This window comes from Corvus hawaiiensis, chromosome Z, assembly GCF_020740725.1.
Source record: "Corvus hawaiiensis isolate bCorHaw1 chromosome Z, bCorHaw1.pri.cur, whole genome shotgun sequence".
NCBI classification, from domain to species: domain Eukaryota; kingdom Metazoa; phylum Chordata; class Aves; order Passeriformes; family Corvidae; genus Corvus; species Corvus hawaiiensis.
In genome coordinates, this window is record NC_063255.1 from 7,372,336 (window position 1) to 7,395,231 (window position 22,896).

At 48.9% G+C, this 22,896-nt stretch overlaps 2 protein-coding genes across 2 annotated transcripts; both read left to right on the plus strand.

Annotated features, from left to right (window-relative positions):
- The first annotated feature begins 68 nt into the window (after positions 1 to 68).
- On the plus strand, positions 69 to 1,639 carry CCNO (cyclin O). The gene is made up of 3 exons (XM_048291265.1): positions 69 to 440; positions 524 to 709; positions 863 to 1,639. Exons 1-3 carry the CDS (start codon positions 69 to 71, stop codon positions 1,346 to 1,348), a joined length of 1,044 nt encoding a protein of 347 aa, XP_048147222.1. The 3' UTR covers positions 1,349 to 1,639.
- A 1,293-nt stretch (positions 1,640 to 2,932) lies between these two features.
- On the plus strand, positions 2,933 to 5,822 carry MCIDAS (multiciliate differentiation and DNA synthesis associated cell cycle protein). Its single transcript, XM_048291266.1, has 6 exons — positions 2,933 to 3,134; positions 3,457 to 3,542; positions 3,858 to 3,930; positions 4,313 to 4,527; positions 4,677 to 4,787; positions 5,216 to 5,822. Exons 1-6 carry the CDS (start codon positions 2,933 to 2,935, stop codon positions 5,696 to 5,698), a joined length of 1,170 nt encoding a protein of 389 aa, XP_048147223.1. The 3' UTR covers positions 5,699 to 5,822.
- Positions 5,823 to 22,896: the final 17,074 nt, after the last annotated feature.

Here is a 22,896-nt window from a genome sequence, read left to right on the forward strand (position 1 = left end):
GTACGCGGTAGAGAAGAGACAGACATTTCGGCGGCTCGGATTTTGTTTTGGAGACGGTGATCCCCTAAATGCCCAGGCGACCTCCCCGGGACGGGCGGGGAGGCGTGCCCGGGAGGCGGGCAGTGACAGCTCGGCGGCGACCACGCCGCTCAAATAGCCGCCGCCGCAACCGGAGCGGAGCAGGCGCGGCCGCCCACTCCATGGTGACGGCGGCGACCGGGCGGCGCGGCGGCACCCCGGAACGTCAGGGGCCCGGCGGCTCCCCCGGGAGCTGCCCGCGGCGCCCGGCACGGCGGCGGCGCCTGGGGACGGCGGCGGCGGCGAGGGAGAGCGCTCAGGAGCTGCAGGCTTTCCGCGACTACGGGGAGAGCTGGTACCGGTCCCGTAAGGGGCTGGAGAGCCGCTTCCAGCCGCGGGAGCCGCTCGCCCGGCAGCCGCAGGTGGGGACAGCGAGGCCGGCGGCGGGGAGCGGGCGGGGTAGCCCGGGATCGGCCCCGCCTGACCCCCGCTGCCGGTGCCGTAGGTGACGGCGGAGGCGCGCTGCAAGCTGGTCAGCTGGCTCATCCCTGTTCACCGGCACTTCGGGCTCTCCTTCGAGTCACTCTGCCTGGCCGTCAACATCCTCGACCGCTTTCTCGCCACCACTCCTGTGGCAGCCGACTGCTTCCAGCTCCTGGGGGTGACGGCACTGCTCATCGCCTCCAAGCAGGTAGGGCGGCCGCGGTGCCCGGCTGCCCCGCCGCCAGGGTCTCTGCAGCCCGCCGAGGCCAGCCCGAGGGGGCCCCAGACAGGCCGGCCTCCGCGCCAGCTCCCCTGCGCTGCTTCCCAGCGGCAGCGTCCTCAGTCCTGTCCCCCCTCGCAGGTGGAGGTGCACCCCCCTAGCGTGAAGGAGCTTCTCGCCCTCTGCTGCGACGCCTTCACCCGCCAGCAGCTCCGTAACCTGGAGTGCATCGTCCTGCATCGCCTTCACTTCGACCTGGCGGCGCCCACCGTCAGCTTCTTCCTGGAACACTTCAGCCAGGTGCGGCTGGAAGCTCGGGGGACCGACGCGGGGGAGGCGGCGGCCGCCCGGAGCCTGGCGGCGGGCGTCGCAGAGCTCAGCCTGGCTGACTATGCCTTCACCAAATACGCGCCCTCCCTGCTGGCAGCCAGCAGCCTGGGGCTGGCGGACCGCCTCCTGCGCCACCTCAGCCCCCTGGACCTCCGAGTCAGCGGCTATCCGGAGGAGCTCCTGCGGGACTGCATGGACCAGCTGCAGCTCCTGGTGTCTCTGAACGGGCGGTCCCTGTCTCTCCTCCTGCCCCCGGAGGTGGCCCAGAAGTGCCCCTGGCTTGGGGATGACGGCTGACAGCGGGTGGTGGTGGCGGCGGCTCTGTCTCGGCGTCTGTGCTCCACAGAGTCGGTGTAGTGTGATCCACTAAGCCTTAGTGTCACTGGAGCTTAAAAATTAGATGGCGTTTTGCAAAAGATTTTATGTGACATGTCACCTGCACTGTCCCTTTGCTATTTTTTTTTAAAAATCCAGCATGTAAATAATACACTGAATCTCACGTACTGTGTTATTTATTTGGAGGGTGGTCCATAAAGATAACGGTGTAAGGACCAACTGAATGTTGAATAAACGCTTTTCTGCTTGTTACCTCTATTCGTTTATTTGCTGGCGGTATGTGTACACAGGTGGGAGAGGAAACACATTGGCACATAACGAATTCACCTCGTCAGTTAACTCAATCCCCCCCCCCCAAAAAAAAGATGCCCAATAGTGTCATTCCCTGGTTCAAACTGGCACCCGCTGGCTTGGTCATGGCTCGGGGAAAAAACAATTTAGATGCACTGACATAAGTGTAGGAAAACAAAGTGTGGAATAATAAAAACATCTAGGTTGGTTTGTTTGTTTAGTTTTCTAGCAGGTCTATAATCCAGATGCACTCTCCTAAGCTGGTTGGCACTGTAGCACGGGAAACATTCAAGGGCAGAAAACAGTCATAGTGTTGTAAAATATTTAAATTTCTTCGTTTGTATCTGTGCACAAAAGTGGTGTTAAAAGACCTCACAGACACCTAGAGCTGCCCTCGGGAGTGCTCGCCTTTCAAGGCAGGGGGGACCCGGGCACCGGGCGGCGCTCCAAGTGGCCTGCCGTCAGGTGGTGAGGCAGAGCGAGGAAACCTTTGTCGACACTGCTGTTACAGAAAATGCCTACAAGACCACCACAAGGGAATTAGGGGCAGCTCATCCTCCGCCAGCCCCGCCGGTGATTTCAGCTGGACTTTTCCTAGCAGCGGGTGGGACCCTCTGCCGGTGTGAGTGTACCCTGTGCCGGTGGGCGGATCGGTACAGTCAAGATTCCATGGGCGGGTTTTTTTCATACACACTCCCCTGTGCCCCTTGGCTTTCAACGCAGACGGCCCCTACCTCTGTAAAGACATTTAAAAACCATCGTTATAAAAACCAGCCCGGCCCCTACCCCTGTAACGACATTTAACAAACATCATTATAAAAACCAGCCCAGCCCCCAGGCTGATGCTCGCGCTGCCCGGCAGAGACCCGCGGGGCTGGGAGCGGCAATGAGGTGCTGGGGGGACGGGCGGCAGTGGTGGCGGGGCCGGCAGCGCCTCTCCTCAAGTTTCCCTCCGGGGCAGCCCCCTCGACCCGCCCAGGCTCCGCGGGCGCGGGGAAGGGTTCCGCGGGCGCGGGAGCCGCCGGCGCAGCCCGGGGCGGCGGCGGGAGGATTCGGCGCCCCGGGGGAGTGAAGGCGGGCGGGCAGTCCCCGGCATGGCCGCGGCCCCCCGCGCCCCTGCCCGCGGGGCGGCGCCGAGCGGGGCGCGGGGCGGACGGCTCCCGCCGGCACCGGAGCTGGAGCCGAGGCCGGGGCCGGGGCCGGGGCCGGGGTCGGGGCCGGGGCCGGGGCCGGGGCCGGGGCCGCGGCGCCAGCATGGAGCAGGGCGGCCGCCGCCGAGCCTTCGGCACCATCTGCCCCAACACGGTCCAGGGCCCGCCCGTCCGCCTAGCCAAGAAGACGGCCCGGCCCGGCGGGGACACGGCGTGGACGCCCCCCGCTGCCCAAAGTCCCCGAGCTCTCCTGCCCCGACCTCGCCGCAGCGGCCCCTCGCCGGCTCCCGCCGCGCCCGCCCTCGGTGAGTCAGTCTGTGGCGGACAGCCTTGACCCCCAGGCGTGTACCCTTCCCCGTTTCTCCTTCTGCGCCCCTCTGGTGTCCCCCACCGTGCTCCCCAGCCCAGCATCCCCCGGCTGTAACACTCCCAACTTGCCCTCCGCCGCGTTCCCCCGGCCACGACCCTTCTCCATGACGTCCACTGTATCCTCCCTGGTGCCTTCTCACCATGTTTCCCAGCCCTGCATCAAGGATGCCCCCCAGCCATGCTGCTCATTTTGCCATGCCCCCCCGGCTATGCCCTTCCCTGCCTGCGCTACTCACCTCTGTCTCTGACTGTCCCTAGTGCTCAGCACCATCAACTGGCAGGATTTGACAGCCTCTGCCCCCATCCTTCCCACCACCCCAGCTGGCCCCGTGACCCTGCAGCAGGTAAACCTACTGTTCGGAACAGCCTAGGCTGCACTTGACACCTGGAGGGGTAGCTCTCTCAAGCAGATGGGGGCTGGCAACTCCCCTAGCCTCGGGTTTCCAACCTGCGAAATGGACACAGCAGAGGACAGCATCTTGTCCCATGTGTCAGATGGGTTAGTGGCAAGTGGCAAGGGGATGGTGCCTGGGGGTGCTGGAACTGTGATAAGCTGGTGAGCACAGGCAGCAGACACTGTTGGAACGGTATGAACAGTGGTGTGGGCAGGTCTGAGCACTGGGCCCTGCTCACTGGATCATTTCCTTCACCCCTGCCAGGGTCCCTGCTTCCAGGATGGGCCAGAGTTTGATTTCCAGGAGTTCAGAGATACTGTCGGTGATTTTATACCTGGCAAGTAGATACTTCTCCTTACTTGAGCCAAACGTACCTGCATGCGCACATCTGCAGTCATGCTGCATTTGGTCTCCTCTTTTTTGCTTTGTTTTCGGAATTTTGGATGCCCACTCACTGCATGCTTGTCCCACCATGGGACAGTCTGTAAGGTAGTGCATTCCTGCTCACTCCCTTAGAGACCTGAGTTGTCACTGAGCTTTCTCCCACAGGAGACAAATTAAATCCAAACAGATTTGGGGTGCACAGCTGTCACAGTAAAGTAAAAGCATCTCAGGACATACCAGAGGGATGTTTAGAACCAGAATGGTGGGTTGGGGCTGGGGAGAACAGAGCACATGCATACCTCCACAGTCTTAACACTCGTGGCTATTCCTTCCAGATGTATCCACCTTAATGCCACCATCGCTGGACTGTACTGATTTTGATTTCTCACTTGGTGAGGAGGTGGCTTTTGGCCCCTGCACCCCACAGCTGCAGAGTAGCATGCTGGTGCAGGTGCTCCCACAGCCCCTGTCTTCCCCCGAGCCGTGCTGGAGGGACCTGGCAGACCAGCACCAGCAAGCATTGGGAGATGCCCTGGAGGCAAACAGCCAGGTAGGAAACCCAAAGACCTTCCCAGCCTGCGCCGTGTTTGTTCTGCTGCATCTTGCTGAGGCGACTTCAGGGCCCTGGTGTGCAGCATCCCCCAGCCCCTGGACGGTGGGGCTGTCTCAACCACTCCTTTCCCCATTTGTCCTTCGCAGCTGCAGGAGACCCTTACACAGAGGCAGGAAGAGCTGGTGACGCTGCGGGAGAGCAACGTGCAGCTGAAGGAGCTGGCAAGTCAGGCCAGGCAGCTGGCCGCTGTTCTTGACGTGAGTGCTGCTCACCATTTGGCCTGGCTGCCACGGCCCAGCTGGTCCCTGGGTGACAGTGTGATGTCGGCTGCAGAGGGGAACAGGGTGCAGGGTGAGGTAGCACTGGGTGGGACAGGGCCGGGGTGGTGGGAGATGTGGAATGGGATTGTGCAGTGTAGGGTTATGGGAGTTGTGTGGTGCAGGTCAGGGTGGTGTGGGATGGGACGGGGTGGGGCAGGGCAATGTGGATTGGTGCGTTTTGGGGTAAAGCAGTCCGGGGTGGAGCCGGGCAGTGGGGGGTCAGGGTGGTACAGTTCGGGGCAGAGCAGTGAGATGTGGGATGGGGCCGTGCGATGTGGGATGGAGCAGTGGGGCGCAGTGTGGTGCGGAATAGGACGGGGCGGTGCAGCGCAGATCGCGAAACTCGCGCTCCCTCTCTCCGGCAGACGCTGATGCTCCCGCAAAGCGCCGACGGGACAGCCCTCCCTCCTCCTCCTCTTCTTCATCCTTTGCCTCCTCCTCCCGCCGCCGCCGCCACCGCCGCCGCTGCCCCGGCAGGGAGCGGCCGGGAAGATGCGGAGGGCGTGGATGCCATGCTGCGGGTCGTGTCGGAGAAGTGCCGCGCCGCCCTGCGAAGCCTGGGGGGCAAGGCGGGGGACAGGTCGGGGGGCAGCCCCGGGGGCAGCCCGGGAGGCAGCCCCACGGCCAAGCGCCCGCGGCCGGGCCCGCGTCTGCACGGCGCCTTCCGCGGGCTGCGCACCGGTCGCGCCGCCCCGCGGCCGGTCGGCGGGGAGCTGGAGGGGGGCGGCAGCCTCCGGGCGGCGCTGGGGGAGGCGGGCGCCATCCGCACCCTGGCCTTCCCGCAGGGAAACGCCTTCACTCTCCGCACCGCCGCCGGCGGGCATCGCTTCCGATGGGTGCCGCGCTGAGACCCCCGCGGCCCCGGGCTCCCGTGTCCCGGGCGGGGCGGAGCGGGGCCTCTGCAGCGTGAGTATGGCAGCGCACCCCACCCGACGGCACGCTCCCATTTTCTCTTGGAAAAGGGGCATTCGCCCTTCCCCCCCCTCCCCGCCCCCCGCTGCAGGAGCGACGGGACGAGCGCGGCAGAAGCAAGCCACCGTGCCTCAGCGAGGGTCCTGCGCCGCGGGCACGGCGCCGCAGGCTTTGTAAGCGGAGTCGCCATAGCTCCTGGGTCGGCAGCTTGCCCTCAGTAGCTTGTTAATGAATGTAACAAAAGTAGAAATTAAAAGAAGATCTGCCCGGTTTTATCCGGAAGTTTTAGTTAGCTGAGCTGACGACCGTAGCTGACGGGACAGTGGCTGGAGCTGGCCAGTACGAAAGCAGACTGATAGTGGTTAAACACGATGCACCTGCCCCATCGTGGAATTTTACACCCACAGTGTTTACAAAGTGCATTTGTATCGTTCATATGTGCAAGTGTATGTGCATATTTGTACTCGTTGTGATTATTAAATAGTGCTTAAATTGCCATTTTATTTGTACAGATTTAATGCAGACTTCATTTTGCATCAGGTATGCATATTTGCTTTCATTAGAGCAGAGACAGCAGAAAGCAGAAAGTTTTAGAATAAAATATGCTGCTTTTAACATTCAGTGATACTAACTTACATAAAGAGAAATGTAAATAGTGATGTTAAACTGTTCTGAATGGATACATTTAATTTCACCCACTAGTTTGAAAGCTGAACCACTAATAACACTCATGAAATGGTACCTGTTATTTTTATACTTCTGTGACACACAAGTGACACACTGTGCTCCATCCAGGGCAGGGATTTTCTCTCTGTGAAGTTATAATTTTTTCAGCCCTCAAATTTTCCAGTGTTCTTGCATGGGTCTATGCACATTAACAGCAGTCCAGTGGTTACAGACTTTTGTGATGGTTAAACTGACAGTACATCATCACTTCGGTGGATTTCCTAGAGGAGTTGAAACACTGCACATACTGTTGTGCTTTTGGCAAGCAGAGATGTATTCAGAAGGAGAATGGTTGTTGTCAGCACAACGTGTAGTTGTATGGCTGCTCGGAGACTGCAAAAGTGGTCATGGAGTATCTGATGTCTTCATGTTTGCAGCACTGACGTTTTTCTAGCAGGAATGGCACTGAAGCCCTTTCTGGGATGCTATGGGCTCAACCCTGGGATGACTTCAAAGACATTTATATTACTGCAGGAGACCATTGCCACTTAGGCCAAAATCCTGTACAAAAGCTCTGGTTTGACAGCAGACAGAAGAGACAAAAGCTTCCTGTCTGCACTGAATTCAGCAGGGAATAAATTGATAGCAAAAAGTAGATTCTGTATATATATAAACAGTTCCTCTCTGTGTGTTTTATGAAATCAAGCACAAAATGTACGTTGTGTACAATTACGTAATTGCTCATAAGAATATTAATTCCTCAGAAATTAAGTGACACACTAGAAGTGTACACTTCTTGTAGGATGCAACAATGAAATAACCACCCTGTTGGATTGCAACTACTGTTGATCTTGCTGCTACTTCAAGTGTTTTCAGAATTACAAATATGTTTTTACCCACTTTTAGAGTGGACCTGCTATGGCATTTCCACCGATTACTTTCACTCATAGTTTTCTATGGTAAAAGGATCCATGATTAATTTTGAGATATGATCTAAAAATAATAGAAAATGATCATAGATGTGTTTTAAAAATCTATTTAAGCCCTATTAATTGGAAAGGCTGAAAATTGATTAATGAGAACAGGATGTTTCTCAGTGAGGCTCATTGGAGCATCATCAGACACACAGATACACACTCATAAAAGGTGTTTGGTATGCAACATGGTATGGTCATGGTGTTAGGCTATAAATGTATTTCTAGTGGTACACTGTAAACATCTCCTTTAATCTATAAAGGTGTATTTTGAATTGATACTTATGCATCCACTTCCATACAGGAGCTGTATAAAAACTAGGCAAAGCTCTTGCACAGATTAAAACAGCCCACTTACTGTTTTTGACAACAATAAATTAGAAGGGCTCCTGGTGTCTTTCTCTCAGGCAGGAGTGCTTGGGATCACAGGAAACAAAGCCTGGTCTTCTGATGCCCATGTTTCATGGTTGTTTCATCAGAAGCTGACCCTGGAGAAGCTGGAAGTCTACCTCTAGGAAGCCTCACATCCAATTTTTGCTCTATTTTGTGCTTTTATATTTTATGCTTTATGTTTATTGTCTGCACAGAATCTGTGCAGAGCCCCTGGACATGCAGGTGTGATGAACTGAAGAACATGCTGGTTTGTGGTTTATGCTCATTGTGATTTTCTCTCTCTGGTGGTGCACAGTCCATCACGCAATGGGTGAAGGGAGGTGGGCAAGACCCCAGCAGAAATAAAGCAAAGTAGATGCAGTAACATTTCATGAGCTATTTACCTGCTCATGCTAAGTAAGCTATCTCCACCTTTCCCTTCCCTGCTAGTGCTAGGCCATGGGATGTGTGGCTGTGGAAGTGTGGTGTGGAAGTCTGCAGAACTGCAGACAACTGGAACGTTTTGAGGTGAAAGAGAAAAATATCTTTTAATTTGTGGGTGCCAAGGTAAGGGTTTACTGACCATGTGCTGAAGATAAGCACACCAGTTCCGTATATACTTTGTCTGGGAAGATGGGTTTTCCCTTGGGTAAAATCCTTAGGTGTTCATTAAAAGAATACACCAGACCTCAAGGTTGATTAAATCTTGATTAAAACTACATACTAGAAAGACAACTAACTTCTAGTAAATAGGTGCGTATTAAGTCAGTAATGTTAAGGATGGAAAAGGCAGAAGGGACCTGGGTGGAGTTGTTTAGAAATGGCGTAGGGCTTTTGTTAGAGCTATCATTTGTGAAAGCCTTTTTTATCAGCAGTTTTACTCATCCCTTGTCTAAAGGCAGTATCCAAGACTGAATGTCAGCATGGCATTTTTATGCAGGGCTTGCCAGGGTTGTTCAATGTTTCTCCTAAAGCAAAAATATTGCCCATTCACAGTCTGAGCTACTCTCCACACGTCAGTAATAGAAATGGTCTTGATTTGATGTTCATTATCAAATTGTATGTAAATGCAGGCAAACGTTTGGTGTCAGTTAATTGCTCTGATCACTGTTTTTGAAGCACACGGATTCATACAACTCCCATTCATATTCCATCACAAAGATGCAACTGATGCTCCTGTTGGTTTGCCGCAGACCCTGTGTGGTGGCAGGCAGGCACTGAGGTGACTTGGGTGCTTGTGATCATGTAGAGACCAGACTCTAACACGGCCATCATGTGATAGCAGCAGTACTAATCTACTTCTGTTTGGTTTGGCTCATTTCTCTTTTCTTTGGTGGAAAACGGAATTTCACTGACATTTAGTCCCTTGTTTTCCTGAATATTTTTCTAAAGTAACATATAAATATCCCTATGTCTAAATTCAAGAGAAAGGCAAGCATTTGCAGTCCTTTTTATATGACAGCAGCAGCACTCTTCATCTTTTCTAAACATTGACTTACTTCTGGGCAGCAGCCATTATTTGCATTTTGCATTGTACAGCCTTAACAAATAACTAAAGCTAAAGAGGTCAAAAGAGGCTGTAGTTTGCTTTGGCACAACAATTTCATAGCTGTAGCAGAAACAGTCTTAAAGTCTAACTTGCATCTAGCACCTGTTCAAACTCTGATAGCAAGCGACTATTTATGTTCAATATTTACTTTATACTCTTAAATAAAATACTACAAAAAATAAATCAGTAAGCATCTTCAAGGTTTTTCATGTATTGGTAAAACACACGAAAACATTAATTTTTGGTAAAATCTCCAGATTTCTTGTGTGGATAATGCAGTTACAATTAGAACACACTTGTTAAAATAGGTCAGCTTGGATTTTGAGTCTATTCTCTTTTTCACCCAGTAAATTGTTGTTGCAATTGCCTGTGAGGGTGTCATGATTTAAATTCAGCTGGAAGTTAAACTCCACACTGCCACTCCCTGCCCTCTAGTCCTTCATCCACACACTAGTGAGAGAGAAAAAAGGCAGAATCACAGTTTGAGATAACAATTTACTGGAAACAGCAATGAGATAAGAAAACGAAAAGTAACAGCGGCAATACTACAAACAACAATGTATAAAAGAGGGTGATTGCACACAAAATGTTCACAGAGTCTAACAGAGCAGAACCAGTGTCATGCAGCTTTCTGAGACAGAGAACAATACGGCACGCATGGCCCTTCCCTTCTTGGAAATGAGAATCCCTTACTTGCCACCACCCAGCAGATAATAACCTAGGCATACCCACATGGCTCTGACAGAGAGCCATATACATATACAAACATACATACATACATATATATATGTAGATATAGATAGATATATAAAAATACACACATACACAGGTATTATTTCTGTAGTCAACATCTGTCCCTCCAAGGTGTCTGTTGAGTTCATGTAGTCCATGGCTGTGGGTTCTATCCTCCCTGGACATCTTCCAGGGCAGGAGGGCTCATGTGCTATTGGCTGTTTGTGAGCTGCACCAGGAGCTCACAACTGGTGTATCTGGAGCAGTTCATCCTTGTTGCCCATGGTAGTTATGGCATACAGTGGCAGTGTCATTCAGCAACCAGTATTATACAGTTCAATATTACAGACTCCTCTCACCCAAAAATCAAACCTCCTTGAGGTACACATCATGTGTTGGGGCCGTCCCCCTGCCATGTAGTCCTGGGAGAGGGGCCCCGGGGAGAGGCACAGGATTTCCCGAGCCCCTGGTCAACCACATTCCCCATTGGTTGTTTTGTGTTCCCCTGTGCGGGCAAGGACTCTCGGGTCCCGTGATTGCCACAGTTCCTTGGCAGAGTCCCGGCCATGCGGCTGGGGAAATAAACATCTCTGAAACATCTATCAAGAATCAGTCCATATATATTTCTTTCCACGGGCCTCGTTGTGTGCTACAGCATGTTGCAGTATCCGCACTGTAGCAAATGGTGGGTAATGTGGGCAGAACGATCCCCGATCCCTACAGTGACTGATTTGTGAGTAAACTCTGGATTCCTCTTCTTGTTTTTGTTTTGCTATTCCATATCTAAATTATGGAGGAACCATGGAAAGACTCTTAGCTCTCTGAGCCGCATATGGACATTTATCTTAAACTTGAAAAGATTCTTGAACAGCGATTTTTGTAAATTTTAGCTTAATTCAAGCTCAAAAGGAATTGAAACACTTCCTGGCATGATTGTTTAAGAACTTTTTCTATGTTTCTTGGGATTTAATTCTTACCAAAGACTTTTGGAATACCTTTTGGACACAGTTAATTTTTGAGTCAAAATATACGCCAATGGAAAAATATTTTCGTGAATATTATTTAATTACTGAGACTGTTGAGCAATGTCAGCTGTGTCTTGGCGAAGGGAAGCCTGGCGCAGGGACCGTGCGGCCCAGGCCATGTGGACCAAGCCCTCTCTGAGCAACAGCGAGGCAGTTCCCGCGCGCGGGCGGACCAATGCGAGCTGCAGTGTCAGCAGCAGAGAGAGGCACGATGGGAGCGGCGGGACCCGGTGGTGCCCACCTGGCCCCTCGCAGTGTGTGGTGGAGTGAGCCCCGGGAACGCCTGACCAAGAGGGGCGGCTTGTGGGCAGCGGCTGGCGGTGGTGGCGGTGGAGCAGAGCTGCGCCTAGCCAAAATGCGCGCTAGAGCAGGGCACAGGGGGGCTGCCGCTCGGGGGCCCGGCCGAGGCATGGATGTGGTGCCTGGCAGCGGCAGCGCAGCTGAGAGCAGAGGAGATGGTGCGCAGGGAGCTGAGCAGCTCGGCCCGCGCAGCCCCGAATACGACCCTGGGAAGAGCGCGCAGGCACGAGCAGCCCCAACAGCTCCAACATGGGAGCGAGCGGAAGTGAAAGAGAAAGCAAAAACGCAGCAAGACAGAAAACAGCAGCCACTCGGAAAAAGGAAAAAATCATCATAGCTAAGGTTTTAGGAATAGTAAAATGGTATAATGTTAAAATTATGGTTTACAACAAGATGTGACAACCAATAAGACATATTCATTCATGGAACTGCTATTAAAAAGAGTAACCCTGAAAAATGCATCCCAAGCTTGGCAGATGGAGAGGTGGTGGAATCAAAATTGTGCAAGGTAGAAAAGGGTTACAAGCAGCAGAAGTCACTGGGCCTGATGGTGTTTTTGTGAAAGGCAGTGTATATGCTAAAAATCATAGTCATGTTAGACAATATCTCCATTATAAGCCCCCCCTACAGTCTTCCTTTCCTAATCCCACCTTTCCCTTTTATCCTATATCCTATCACCCCCAGTGTATTCCCAATACATTTTTTCACCCATGGTTTCCCTCACAAAACCATGCCTTTGCCAATTTTTTCCCCAAAAATCCCTTTCCAATGCTGAGTGGGGGATGAAGAGGGGGAGGGAAGAAATTAACTATTGTTGCTTAGAGTTCCAACAGGTACAAATAGAAGAAACCTTCTCCTGCCTCAGTTTCCCCACAAAGCATGCCCGGAGAGTCCTGTCTCCCTTCTGTCAGCCTTAAGATGTTCCACAGAATCTGTTTGGACATTTAAAGACTCAGGAGGGTGGCTTGTTTTGTTTTGAAACTGTCCTTGTCGTCTCATGTTTATCCAGTTGTTTTCAAGGTTAAGTTTAAATCTCTTTTTGTTAAAAATAAACGAGTGAAATGTTGGGGCCCTCCCCCTGCCGTGTAGCCCTGGGAGAGGGGCCCTGAGGGCACAGACACGGGGCTTCCTTGCCCCTGCTCAGCCTCGTTCCCATTGGTTGGTTTGTGTTCCCTGCGCGGGCAGAAGGACCCTTGGTCCCGTGATTGAGCAGTTCCTCGGCAGAGCTCCAGCCATGCAGCTGGGAAAACAACCATCTCTCTGAAATATCTATCAAGAATCGGTCCATATATATTTCTTTTCCACGGGCCTCGTTGTCTGATATGCATGTTGCAGTATCCGCACTGTAACAATCATGTTTCCCTGTCCTTCTGAATTACCCACCAAGTGCACCCATGTCCTTGAGCAAAAACAATCCCATGGATGGATTTGCCTTTGCTTGAGGCAGGACTGATCCAAAATGTCTTCCCTAAGAGCCATCCAGTGGTTGTTTCCACCACTGTAAGCACATAAATCTTTCCTTGGTGGGTTTGTTTGTGGTAGTGTGGTGTAACCAGTCTGCCACATCTTGGGAGAACTAGGAAGAGAGCATCCATGGTTAAGTCTACCTCTCGATCATGAGACCATTTGGATATTGCATCTCTTCCCTGGTGACCTGAGGCTTCATGGGTACGCTGAGCCAGAAATAATTCACCCTTGTGTTGCCCTCCCAGATCCACCTGGGGCACTTCAATCTTGGCAGCTCGATCCACCTCTCCATTGCTCTGATATTCTTCAGTAGCCCAACTCTTGGGTACATGTGCACCTACTTTACAGCCAGCTTCTCTACCCAGGCAAGGTGTCCTGCCACACTTCAGCAGCCCAGATGGGTTTCCCTCTGCACTGCCAATTGTTCTTTTCCATTGGTCCAGCCAACCCTACAGAGCATTTGCCACCATTGGTGAGTCAGTGCAGAGGTAGAGCACTGGCCATTTCTCTCATTCAGTGATATCTAAAGCCAGCTGGATGGCTTTCAGCTTTGTGAACTGACTGGATCCATCTTGTCCATCAATAGTGTAGGACTCCATACTGCACCTTTCCATTTTCAATTTGTCCCTACAATACAGTGGGAACAATCAGTGAAGACAGTGCATCACTTTTCATTTTCTGGCAGCTGGTTGTAGTGTGGGTCCTCCTCAGCATGTGTCACCTTTTCCTCCTCTAGTGATGATAGTCTGAAATTTTCACCTTCAGGCCAGTTTATGATGACTTCCAAGATCCCTGGGCGACTGGGGTTTCCTATTTGAGCTCACTGTGTGATCAAAGCAATCCGTTTATTCCATGTAGCATCTGTGGCATGATGTGTGGAAGACACTTTCCCTTTGAGCGTCCAGTCCAGCACTGGCAGTCAGGATGCCAGAAGAAGCTGTGCTTCGGTGCCAATCACTTCTGAGGCAGCTTAAACCCCATCCTGAGCTGCCAGGATCCCTTTTTCAGCTGGGGTGTAGCAGGCCTTGGATCCTTTGTATCCTTGAAGCCAGAACTCCAGGGCTCATCGTTGGGTCTCCTGGATACCATTCACCAGGACTCCAGGAAGGACCATTTTCCCTGGCTGCAGTATAGAGCACATTTTTCACATCTTGTCCTGTCCTGACTGACCCAGGTACAACTCCACGAACAACCTCCTGCTTAATTTGTTCAAGAGCTTGTTGTTGTTCAGGATCCCACCTGAAATCATTCTTCTTTAATGTCATATGATAGAAAGGGTTTACTGTCTGACTGTGATCTCGAATATGCATTCTGCAAACCTCACAGCACCTATGAAAACCTGTGTTTCCTACCTGCAGGTCAGTGGGGACATAGCTGCTATTTTACTGAACATGTCCATTGAAATCTGATGATGTCCATCCTGCCATTTTACTCCTAAAAGCTGAACTTCCCAGGCCTTGACCTACTTGGGTTTATGGCAAAACCATCCTTCAGGAGGATCTGGATCATCTTCTCCACTTTTCCAAAAACTTCCCCTTCTGTGTTCCCCCATACAATGATGTCATCTGTGCATTGCAGATGTTCTGGAGCCTCACCCTTTTCCAGTACAGCCTGCATCAGTCCATGGCAGATGGTGGGACTGTGCTTCCACCCCTGGGGCAGTCGGTTCCAGGTGTACTGCGCGCCCCTCCAGGTGAAAGCACAGTGGCCTACACTCTGCTGCCAGAGGAATGGAGAAAAATGCATTGGCAATGTCAGTGGTGGCACCACTTTGCTGCCTTGGACTCCAGTTCTTACTGAAGCTCCAGCATGTCTGGCATGGGAGTGTTCAGTGGTGGTCTGGGTTCGTTCAGGCCACGATAGTCCATCACCAGTCTCCGCTCCACACTGGATTTATGCATGGCTACATAGGACTGTTGGAGTGTGAGCGAGTCTTTTGGCTCACTCCCTGGCTCCTCATGAATCACGAATCATCTCACAGATGGGGTTTGTGGGATCCCAGCTGGTGTGGTATTGCTGCCACTGCACCATTTTGGTAGCAGTTGGTACCTGTTATTCTTACAACCTCAGCAGTCCCACAGCAGAAGAGTTCTCTGAGACATCAGGCAAGGTATTCAGTTGTCTAATTTCTTCGGTCTCCACAGCAGCTACGTCCAAAGCCCAATGATGTCCTTTTGGCGTTTGGTTGCATCCCCCCCACACTTCAGCTTTGAGGTGCCATTTACTGAAGCCTGTCCCAGCTCGCTTGGGCAGTAGCTGAGCTGCTGGGGCATGCATGGGAGGACTCCATGGCCTGAGGTCTACAAACAACATTAGTACATCCTCTTAACCCTAAGTACTCAAATGGGTTCAGTGGCTTTAATAGGACCTCTCTACTCAGTCCTAATCACACACGAGTATACGGTGGCTCTGCCTGTGTGGTTTGTGTGGTAAGGTATGAATCTCACATGATTTTAGGCTATCTTAGTTTTCTAAATAATTGAATAGGGAACTTTAAAAGAAGGGAGGGTCTATTTCTGAAGTGACATTTCTAGGGCTCACGAATTAACTGTTTTGCATTTCAGTACTTCATTGATGTTTAGAACTAGCAGTCATGAAGGAGGCAATAAAAAGAATTACACTACTAACAGAAAATTGCCCATCTTGCTCAAAATTAGGAGATCTGTTCTCTGCTTCAAGTGCTGAAGCATCTGACTTTAAATTAAGCCTGAGCTCATAGGACTATTTATTAATATAGATTGATGGTGAATGCCTGAGAAGTTTAATTCTCAGTTTACTTACTGTCTGCAAAGAGTTTTCTCTTAAAAGCAGTATAACTATGCCTACCCTTCTACTCCAATGGGCTTTCTCTGTCCATCACCAAAGAAGTAGCTTTGTAATTCCCTAACTCAGGTGGATCTCAGGTGGAAATAAATAGATGAAGGTGGTTTCCTAATATATTTCAGTTTGACTTCCAAAAGGTTGTGGCCTTGGGACATTTTGCACCAGCCACTACTGAACCTGTGACACACCACTTCTCAGCTTTCTAAAAGCCCTGATTCAGTTCTTTTTTCTCTTAGGAAATTTCTTCCTATTATTTTCTTCGAAATTGGTTGGTGCCCTAGGGATGACTACACAGGTGATGAGATATAGGCACCCAGCACTTCTATACAATATTCTTCAGAATTCTAGTTAGAGCTATCAAATATGCACTAATATGATCAGAGTAATGGCCAACATATACTTCATCATATTCTGGGGTGTGCAATGCAGAGCAGGTGCATATCAACCAAAGAGGAAAGGAAGAGATGAGGGTAAAATCAGTAGCTGAATCTCTCACACTGGCCTCTTTGTGTAAAATGTGTTATTAATAAAACAGATGCAGTGATATTTATTAAATTCTTTTATACCATTTTGTTCTTGGTCTGATTGTCTCTAGTACACTTCCATTTTTGTGTATGTTCATAGCGTGCTTCTCTTTTTAATTTTGTGATCAAATTTGTATCTCCAGGTGAAATTCAGAGTCTCCTTTGTCTCAGTGGGCCCTTGGGTAGGTTCAGGAATCCCGCAGTTCCAAGGTCTTTGCAGGACTAGAAACTCATAGTGTCTCTGAGAAGAGCTGGAATGGACTTGTTTCTCTTGTGAGGGGATGGAATTTTGTGAATTGTGGGTTGACAGAGATGATTTGACCTGTACCTATACAATGAATATCAGGGAAGGGTTTAGGGGCCCAAAAGAGTGGAATAGTTGAAATAGTTGAACATGTCCTACAGAGTAAGGTACAAATTGGGTATCTTCAACATTAAGTTTGTAAAGTACTGAGGGCGCGACTTAACCTGTGTCACCTAAAAACTGCGTATCTGTTTTGCTGAAGTCACTATCTCGATAGGGAGGTGAGGCATATTTTCTGATTGTATAGATCTATTTTGATCTGATGATTGTAAATGGATCAATTTTAAAAGAATGAAACAGAAAAACAAACCCAGAAAAACATTTTCACTGAAAGCTTATGAGTTCAACTGTATCAAAAACACAGTCAGACGCGATTCCGTAAATATTAGTCTTTGGCAGTGAAACCAGAGACTTTTTTCCATGGGAAATCATATGGAGATGCAGCAGAGCTTCAGGGAGTCACAGGTGTTGAAGCTGAACCTGTCAGCAATTACTTGAGTGAAACAGAGTTGCAATGAGAGATGACAGTGCTTTTTAAGCTGTATAGTTAATTACCCTTATCCAGGGAAGAATGTTAGAAACCTTGCCCTGTGTTCAAGACAACATGAGAGGAATCACCTACAGCAGACGCCTGAAGCCTTGGATATAGTTGCAATTCATAGTTATTCAGAGACATAATTAGTTTTTGCAATACTTAATTGTACAATAACATATAGCAGTTTGGTACTAGTAATGTAGAAATAAGTATTGTGCTATCAATAGAAGCTGCTAGGGAAGCTTTGGAAAGAACCCCATCCGAGTGGTATTTTGGCAGTTTATTAATCCAGACTCTCAGGATTCCAGGATGAAATATTATTTAGGCACACAGTTGGCAGCTGGCAATGAACCCAGAGGTTATTTTGTTGAGTTGGAGTTTATCCAAGGCTAAACAAAATGTAGTTTTACATTGTATGCACTCCCTAACGCCAGCACAGGATCCCAGCGTGTTGGAAGCCTTGACTTAAGACTGCAGCAGTGATGTGCTGAAACGGATTTGCAGTGTGCACAAAAAAAGGGAGAATACGCTGAAGAGCGAAACTCAGCAGAAAGGCCTGGGATGGATGACCTAGCAGGACAGCTTTTGATGTATCCATGGAAAAATAAAACCAGAAAATTACTATAGTGTGCTGATGAAGAAATAGACTATTGTTTTATGAAAGCTGAAGGTCACATTAAAACTGAAAATCCTGGGAGTCAACTGTGTGTTACATGAAAATTAATATAATTTATCAAACTGCACTTATCCCTTGGTGCCCTGGTTTTCTTAACTTTTTTTTCCACCTCTCTCTTTTTAAACCCATAAAACCAGAAAGTGACAGGTGACACAAATTCCTCCCTGAGCTAAATAGAACCCTGATCTACTCACGTATGCTTGCCAGCCAGGCTTGTCATTATTGCTAAATTTAATGTTGGAAATAAAAGAGGTTTAGGTACAGGTGAAAGTGGGGCACAAATGGACAAAAATCAGAAAAAACTGTATATAGACAGTATTCAATCTTTTATATGCCAGTCTATGCACATAATATCTTGCTGTGACAGAATGCAACACACAAGTAACGGTTACATTTTTTTTTGTTGTTGTTGTTTTCTCACTTGTTTGCATAGGAGATGTAATTTTCCTTAATGTTTGGGATTCATCTGAAGAGTAGTAGCAGACAGTTATTTCTAGAGCTCACTCCCCTCATGTTCACAACCACTTATACTGTGCTGGCAAAGATAAATGTAATGGGAGATTTCTAATGAGCAGAGTGCTGGACTGAGATGCTAATTGTTGGCTTTAATGTAAGCCCCAGCAAAGAATCAGCAAAGCAAGGAACTATTTCCTCCTCTTGTCCTCTTAATTACCTCTCCTTTGTACAGCTAAAATGAAGCTTTGAGTTCATTGTACAGCTAAAATGAAGCTTTGAGTTCATTGCCAGAATATTCCAGTTACCTGGTCAACAATATTTCATTCTGGAGTCTAAACAACAGCTGCTCACTGCAGTGTGAAATGATGTGATGAGAGCAGCTACACGATTGAGTCCCTCTTTCTTTCCAGATTCTTTCCTTCCCCTTGCTTGCTTTGCTTTCTATTGCAGGTAGAAATACTTGAGGGTCAAAACCCCCTTTAATAAATGAGAACCATCATCTACTGCAACTGTCAGCTACTTAGAAAGGCCCAGTGTCTTTTCTGTACTGCTGTGAGAACTGTTCCTCTAACCCACTCAGAAGCACTTAAGCACTGAGCAGGCAAAAAGATTGGGATCTTTCTGGTATACCGGCTGAAAACCTAGAGAGAACAATGAAGAAATACAGGAAGAAAATTTAAGATGTTTCCATATCTCAGGATCTCTGCTCAGTAAGCCTATAACAAAGCTAGGACATAATTTTCCCTCTGGCAGGAAGTTGGAGGCCTTGGTTCCCAGAAGTCTCTTTTGATTGCAAACGCAAAGTGGAAACAAATTTTCACCTCTATATATTCATCAAATTTTTCCACATATTTCAAAACTCAATCCTGTGGTAAATCTTACTCAGATCCCTCACATTGTTAAACGGTAATCCTTTTCTCAACACAATTTGTTGCACCTTTCTTAGTTTATCCTGGGTGTTACAGGCAAGGACTACATCATCTCTGGATAAGTATTCAGTCCAATATGCCCTTGATATCTAAGTCCCTGTGCTCGTTAGCTAGCAAGGTTTCTCAAACTAGGCCTTTATTTAAGCAAATGTTTCCTAAAAACTTACCTAAAGCCAGTTTTGTTCACTTCCCTCTTTCTCTGACACGGAGACAATGTCATCTATCGCTTTTAAAACAATGTTCTATGACCAGCTCTTGAGATCTCCCCATTTGCCAGAACCTGGTGTAAGCTACCATCACATCTTGTCAGCAGTCATTTGGCAAGGAACACTGTCATTATCATATCCTGAAATGCTTGGGTCCAAAAAGTATTAGTGGTCCTTGTTCAGCAGCCTGGATGTGATGAATCCAACTTTACCTGAAATGTGTTTTTTCAGTCAGTGCTTAATTCTCTGATAGTGTTGTGAGGCTTGCTGTTGATGTCCAAACCTCACCTTCAAACTATAAACTTGTATTTTATCTCGATAAATTCTGACATATGATGATGATGGCAATTTTATGTTCAAAGACCTTAGGGATAATGGATGAAAAAAAAACGTTACTATGGTATTTATAACCTGAATACCAGCTTTTAAAGAAGTACCAGGCACAACATATCAGCACCATCTGCTGCCAGTGAGGACAAACTACATGGTGTCTTGCATATCGGTTTGGTAAGACTTTTACAGTGAGCTACAAAATTTCAGCAACATTTCTAGTATTTAAATGAATTAGCTGAGCAATTGGCTGCATAGGTTCCATAGTGAGGAGCCTAAAATAAGTCCACCGTGAGAAAGAAACAAAAACACTTAACCCAGACGACTTCACTTCACTTTGAAGACACATCAGTGAGGTGCTGGAAGCATTACAGAAGCGATCCACTTAGCTGTGTACAACTTTTCTAAAACAAATCGCCTTTGTTAAAAATTCAGTTACAATCTCAAAGGGACAACAAAGTTCTTATTCAGCATACGATTTCCAAAATACCATGTGCTTCAAGTGAAGAAGAAAGTATTAAGGATATCCTTTGTGTTATAATACCTTCCTAACAATCCAACACATCCTCCTCAACAAACACAATGAAGTTCAGACTTCCCCATGGCACTCCTGCTTATTTTTATTTACCACTGACTTCACCTAGGCAGCTGCTTACCTTAAGGCTGCTACCAAATGTAATGTCTTGGCGTATTTCCCATTTGCTAATCAGTGTTCAGTAGAAATTTTGTAGAAAAACCTCCAGATCTTTTCTTATAATATGTTCATGGTGCATGTGTGCATGGATGAGTTGAAGGTTCACAGGTAGGAATCACTGCTTGTAACACCAGTTGCAGTGGGTCATAGTATTTACTCTTTAATGAATTGCTCGGCATTAATTAAACCTAGTTCTCTCGAACAAAACCTTGTTGACTTTAAAAGACTTTTGATTTTTATTCCAGTTTACGGCCATATAGTTCTCAACTGCAAGCTCTTTCTTCCCTCTATCAAACAAATTGCACGGTTACGTCTGAAAGAAATTTTCAGTGTGAGAAAAAGGTTTGTTGAGAGCCTCAAACACTGGTCTGATAGGTAATAGTTCAATACACTTCAGTTGAGTGTTGGTGATTTATTGAGTGTTCAAGCGAGCTGGCTTTGCAGTGCATGCCAGAGTCTGCTGTTAGGCAGGGTGACGATATTTGGCCGTGCTCGTTAAACGTTAGTCTTGTAGGAAAAAACTCACATTCAGTTAAACGAGCAACTGAAGCATTGCAAACAATCCTTTGTGAAGCTATGCTAGCAGTGCCTTGTGTGCTGTTTGTTTTACAGAAAGCATTAAGAAGGTGCTGAGTGACCCAGCCTCTTTGTATGCTGGGTGTGCTTAGTTGCGTCCTTACCAACACAAAGGGAAGTAATAAGGTGGCAATTTTTGAAGGAGTTTTACTTTGACTCGGCAAAACAACTCTAACATCTGATATTTAATTATTGCTTATTACACATGCATCAATAAAAATATCGTCATCTTGCTTACACGGTGTTTTGCTGCAGATGTGAAGTGTGAAGCTGAAAAATAGAATTAGGTGGGAAATAAGAAATTACATAAGAAGATTTTTGCAGAATATTTTTTTTATTGGTTCAAATGATTATTTTCCAATGGAAAATTTAGAAAAATCTCTCCTGTTTTCTGGAAGCAGTAAGAAAGTGAAGGATACTTTCAGCATATTTTAAAAAGTGGGACTCTGTTTCTTACTCAGAAAAGAACAATTTTAATGCTGTTTCTTAGATCCAAAATACAGAAATAGGAAAAATGGGCTCTTTTACATGCTGTGTGTTTGTCTGCACCTGTCTCTTGAAAACCTGGGTGGTGTCACTCCAAATTCTGTGACAACTTTGACAAGTACTGAAACAATGGTTCTCAACTTACCTTGAAAAAAAGACACAAATTAAATGTACCAGTAATTCTTCTTTTTCTAACTCTTTTGATTTAAGTAAACCTTATCTTTCAAAAAACCATGTTTTACCTTTGCTCTATTGAAGTTGTGCTCAGGTTTTCTTAGTGTGAAGTGTGTGCCTAAGTATGTGTATTGTCCCTCTGGCATGCAAAATCCATAACACACATGTATAAGGAACTCATCTGCTAGCATTAAGTGATTCTTCCCATTTTCTCCTGCAACTTCTGCCTTTGCTGTCATGTAAGACAAGTGTGCACAGGGGCTGCGATGCCGTTTGCTCAGTCTCGGCTCTGAGAAAACGGCACTGCACTCAGCTCTCTGTTTCGGACAGCCTGGCTTGAGTGCCTCAGAGAGGCACTGCCCCTCAGACCTCGCTCCCTGAGCGGTGGTGCCCGGCTCCTCACAGCAGGCGAAGCGTCAGTGGGAAACAACTGATGTGAGACGTGAGGGGTTTTGTGTGCAGCATGTGCTGAAGAAAAGGGCAGAAAATGGCAACAAAGCTGGGGAAGGATCTGGAGCACAAGTCCTGTGAGGAGCAGCTGAGGGAGCTGGGGGTGTTTAGCCTGGAGAAAAGGAGGCTCAGGGGAACCTTGTCACTCTCTACAACTGCCTGAAAGGAGGCTGTAGCCAGGTGGGGGTTGGCCTCTTCTCCCAGGTAACCAGTGACAGGACAAGAGAAAACGGCCTCAAGCCGTTAGGTTTAGGTTGGACATTAGAAGGAATTTCTTCACAAAAAGGGTGATTAGACATTGGGATGGGCTGCCCAGGGAGGTTGTGGAGTCACCGTCCCTGGAGGTGTTTAAGAAGAGACTGGGTGCTATGGCACTTAGTGCCCTAGTCTAGTTGACATGGTGGTGTTCGGTCATAGCTTGGACTCGATGGTTTGAGGTCTTTTCCAACCTAATTGATTCTGTGATTCTGTGAAGCTGCCCTAGCCCCATTCCAGAGGCAGAGAGCAAGGCCGGAGGTGATGGCACCCCCAGACCGCGGCACGGCCACGGGGCAGCCCCAGGTGGCACGGCTGGGGAGGTGACACAGCGGCCTCGGCGGGGCAGGCAGCGGCTGCCGGGGGTGTCGGTCTGGCGGGCTGCCCGTGCCCGAGGCCGAGCCAGGGCTCTTTGGCACCGGCCGCCGCCGCCGCCCTGCCCGCGGAGCCGCGGGACCCGCCGCGCCAGGGGCTTTGCCGCCAGCCGCGACCGCCGCCGCGCAGCCCGGTCCCGCCGGCGGGACGGAACACGGCTTCCCGCCTCGGCGGGCGCGCCTGCGGGATGCTTAAAGGACGGCGTGCGGCGCCAGGGCACGGTGCGGTGGGCGGCAGAGCAGCTGGCACCGCCTCC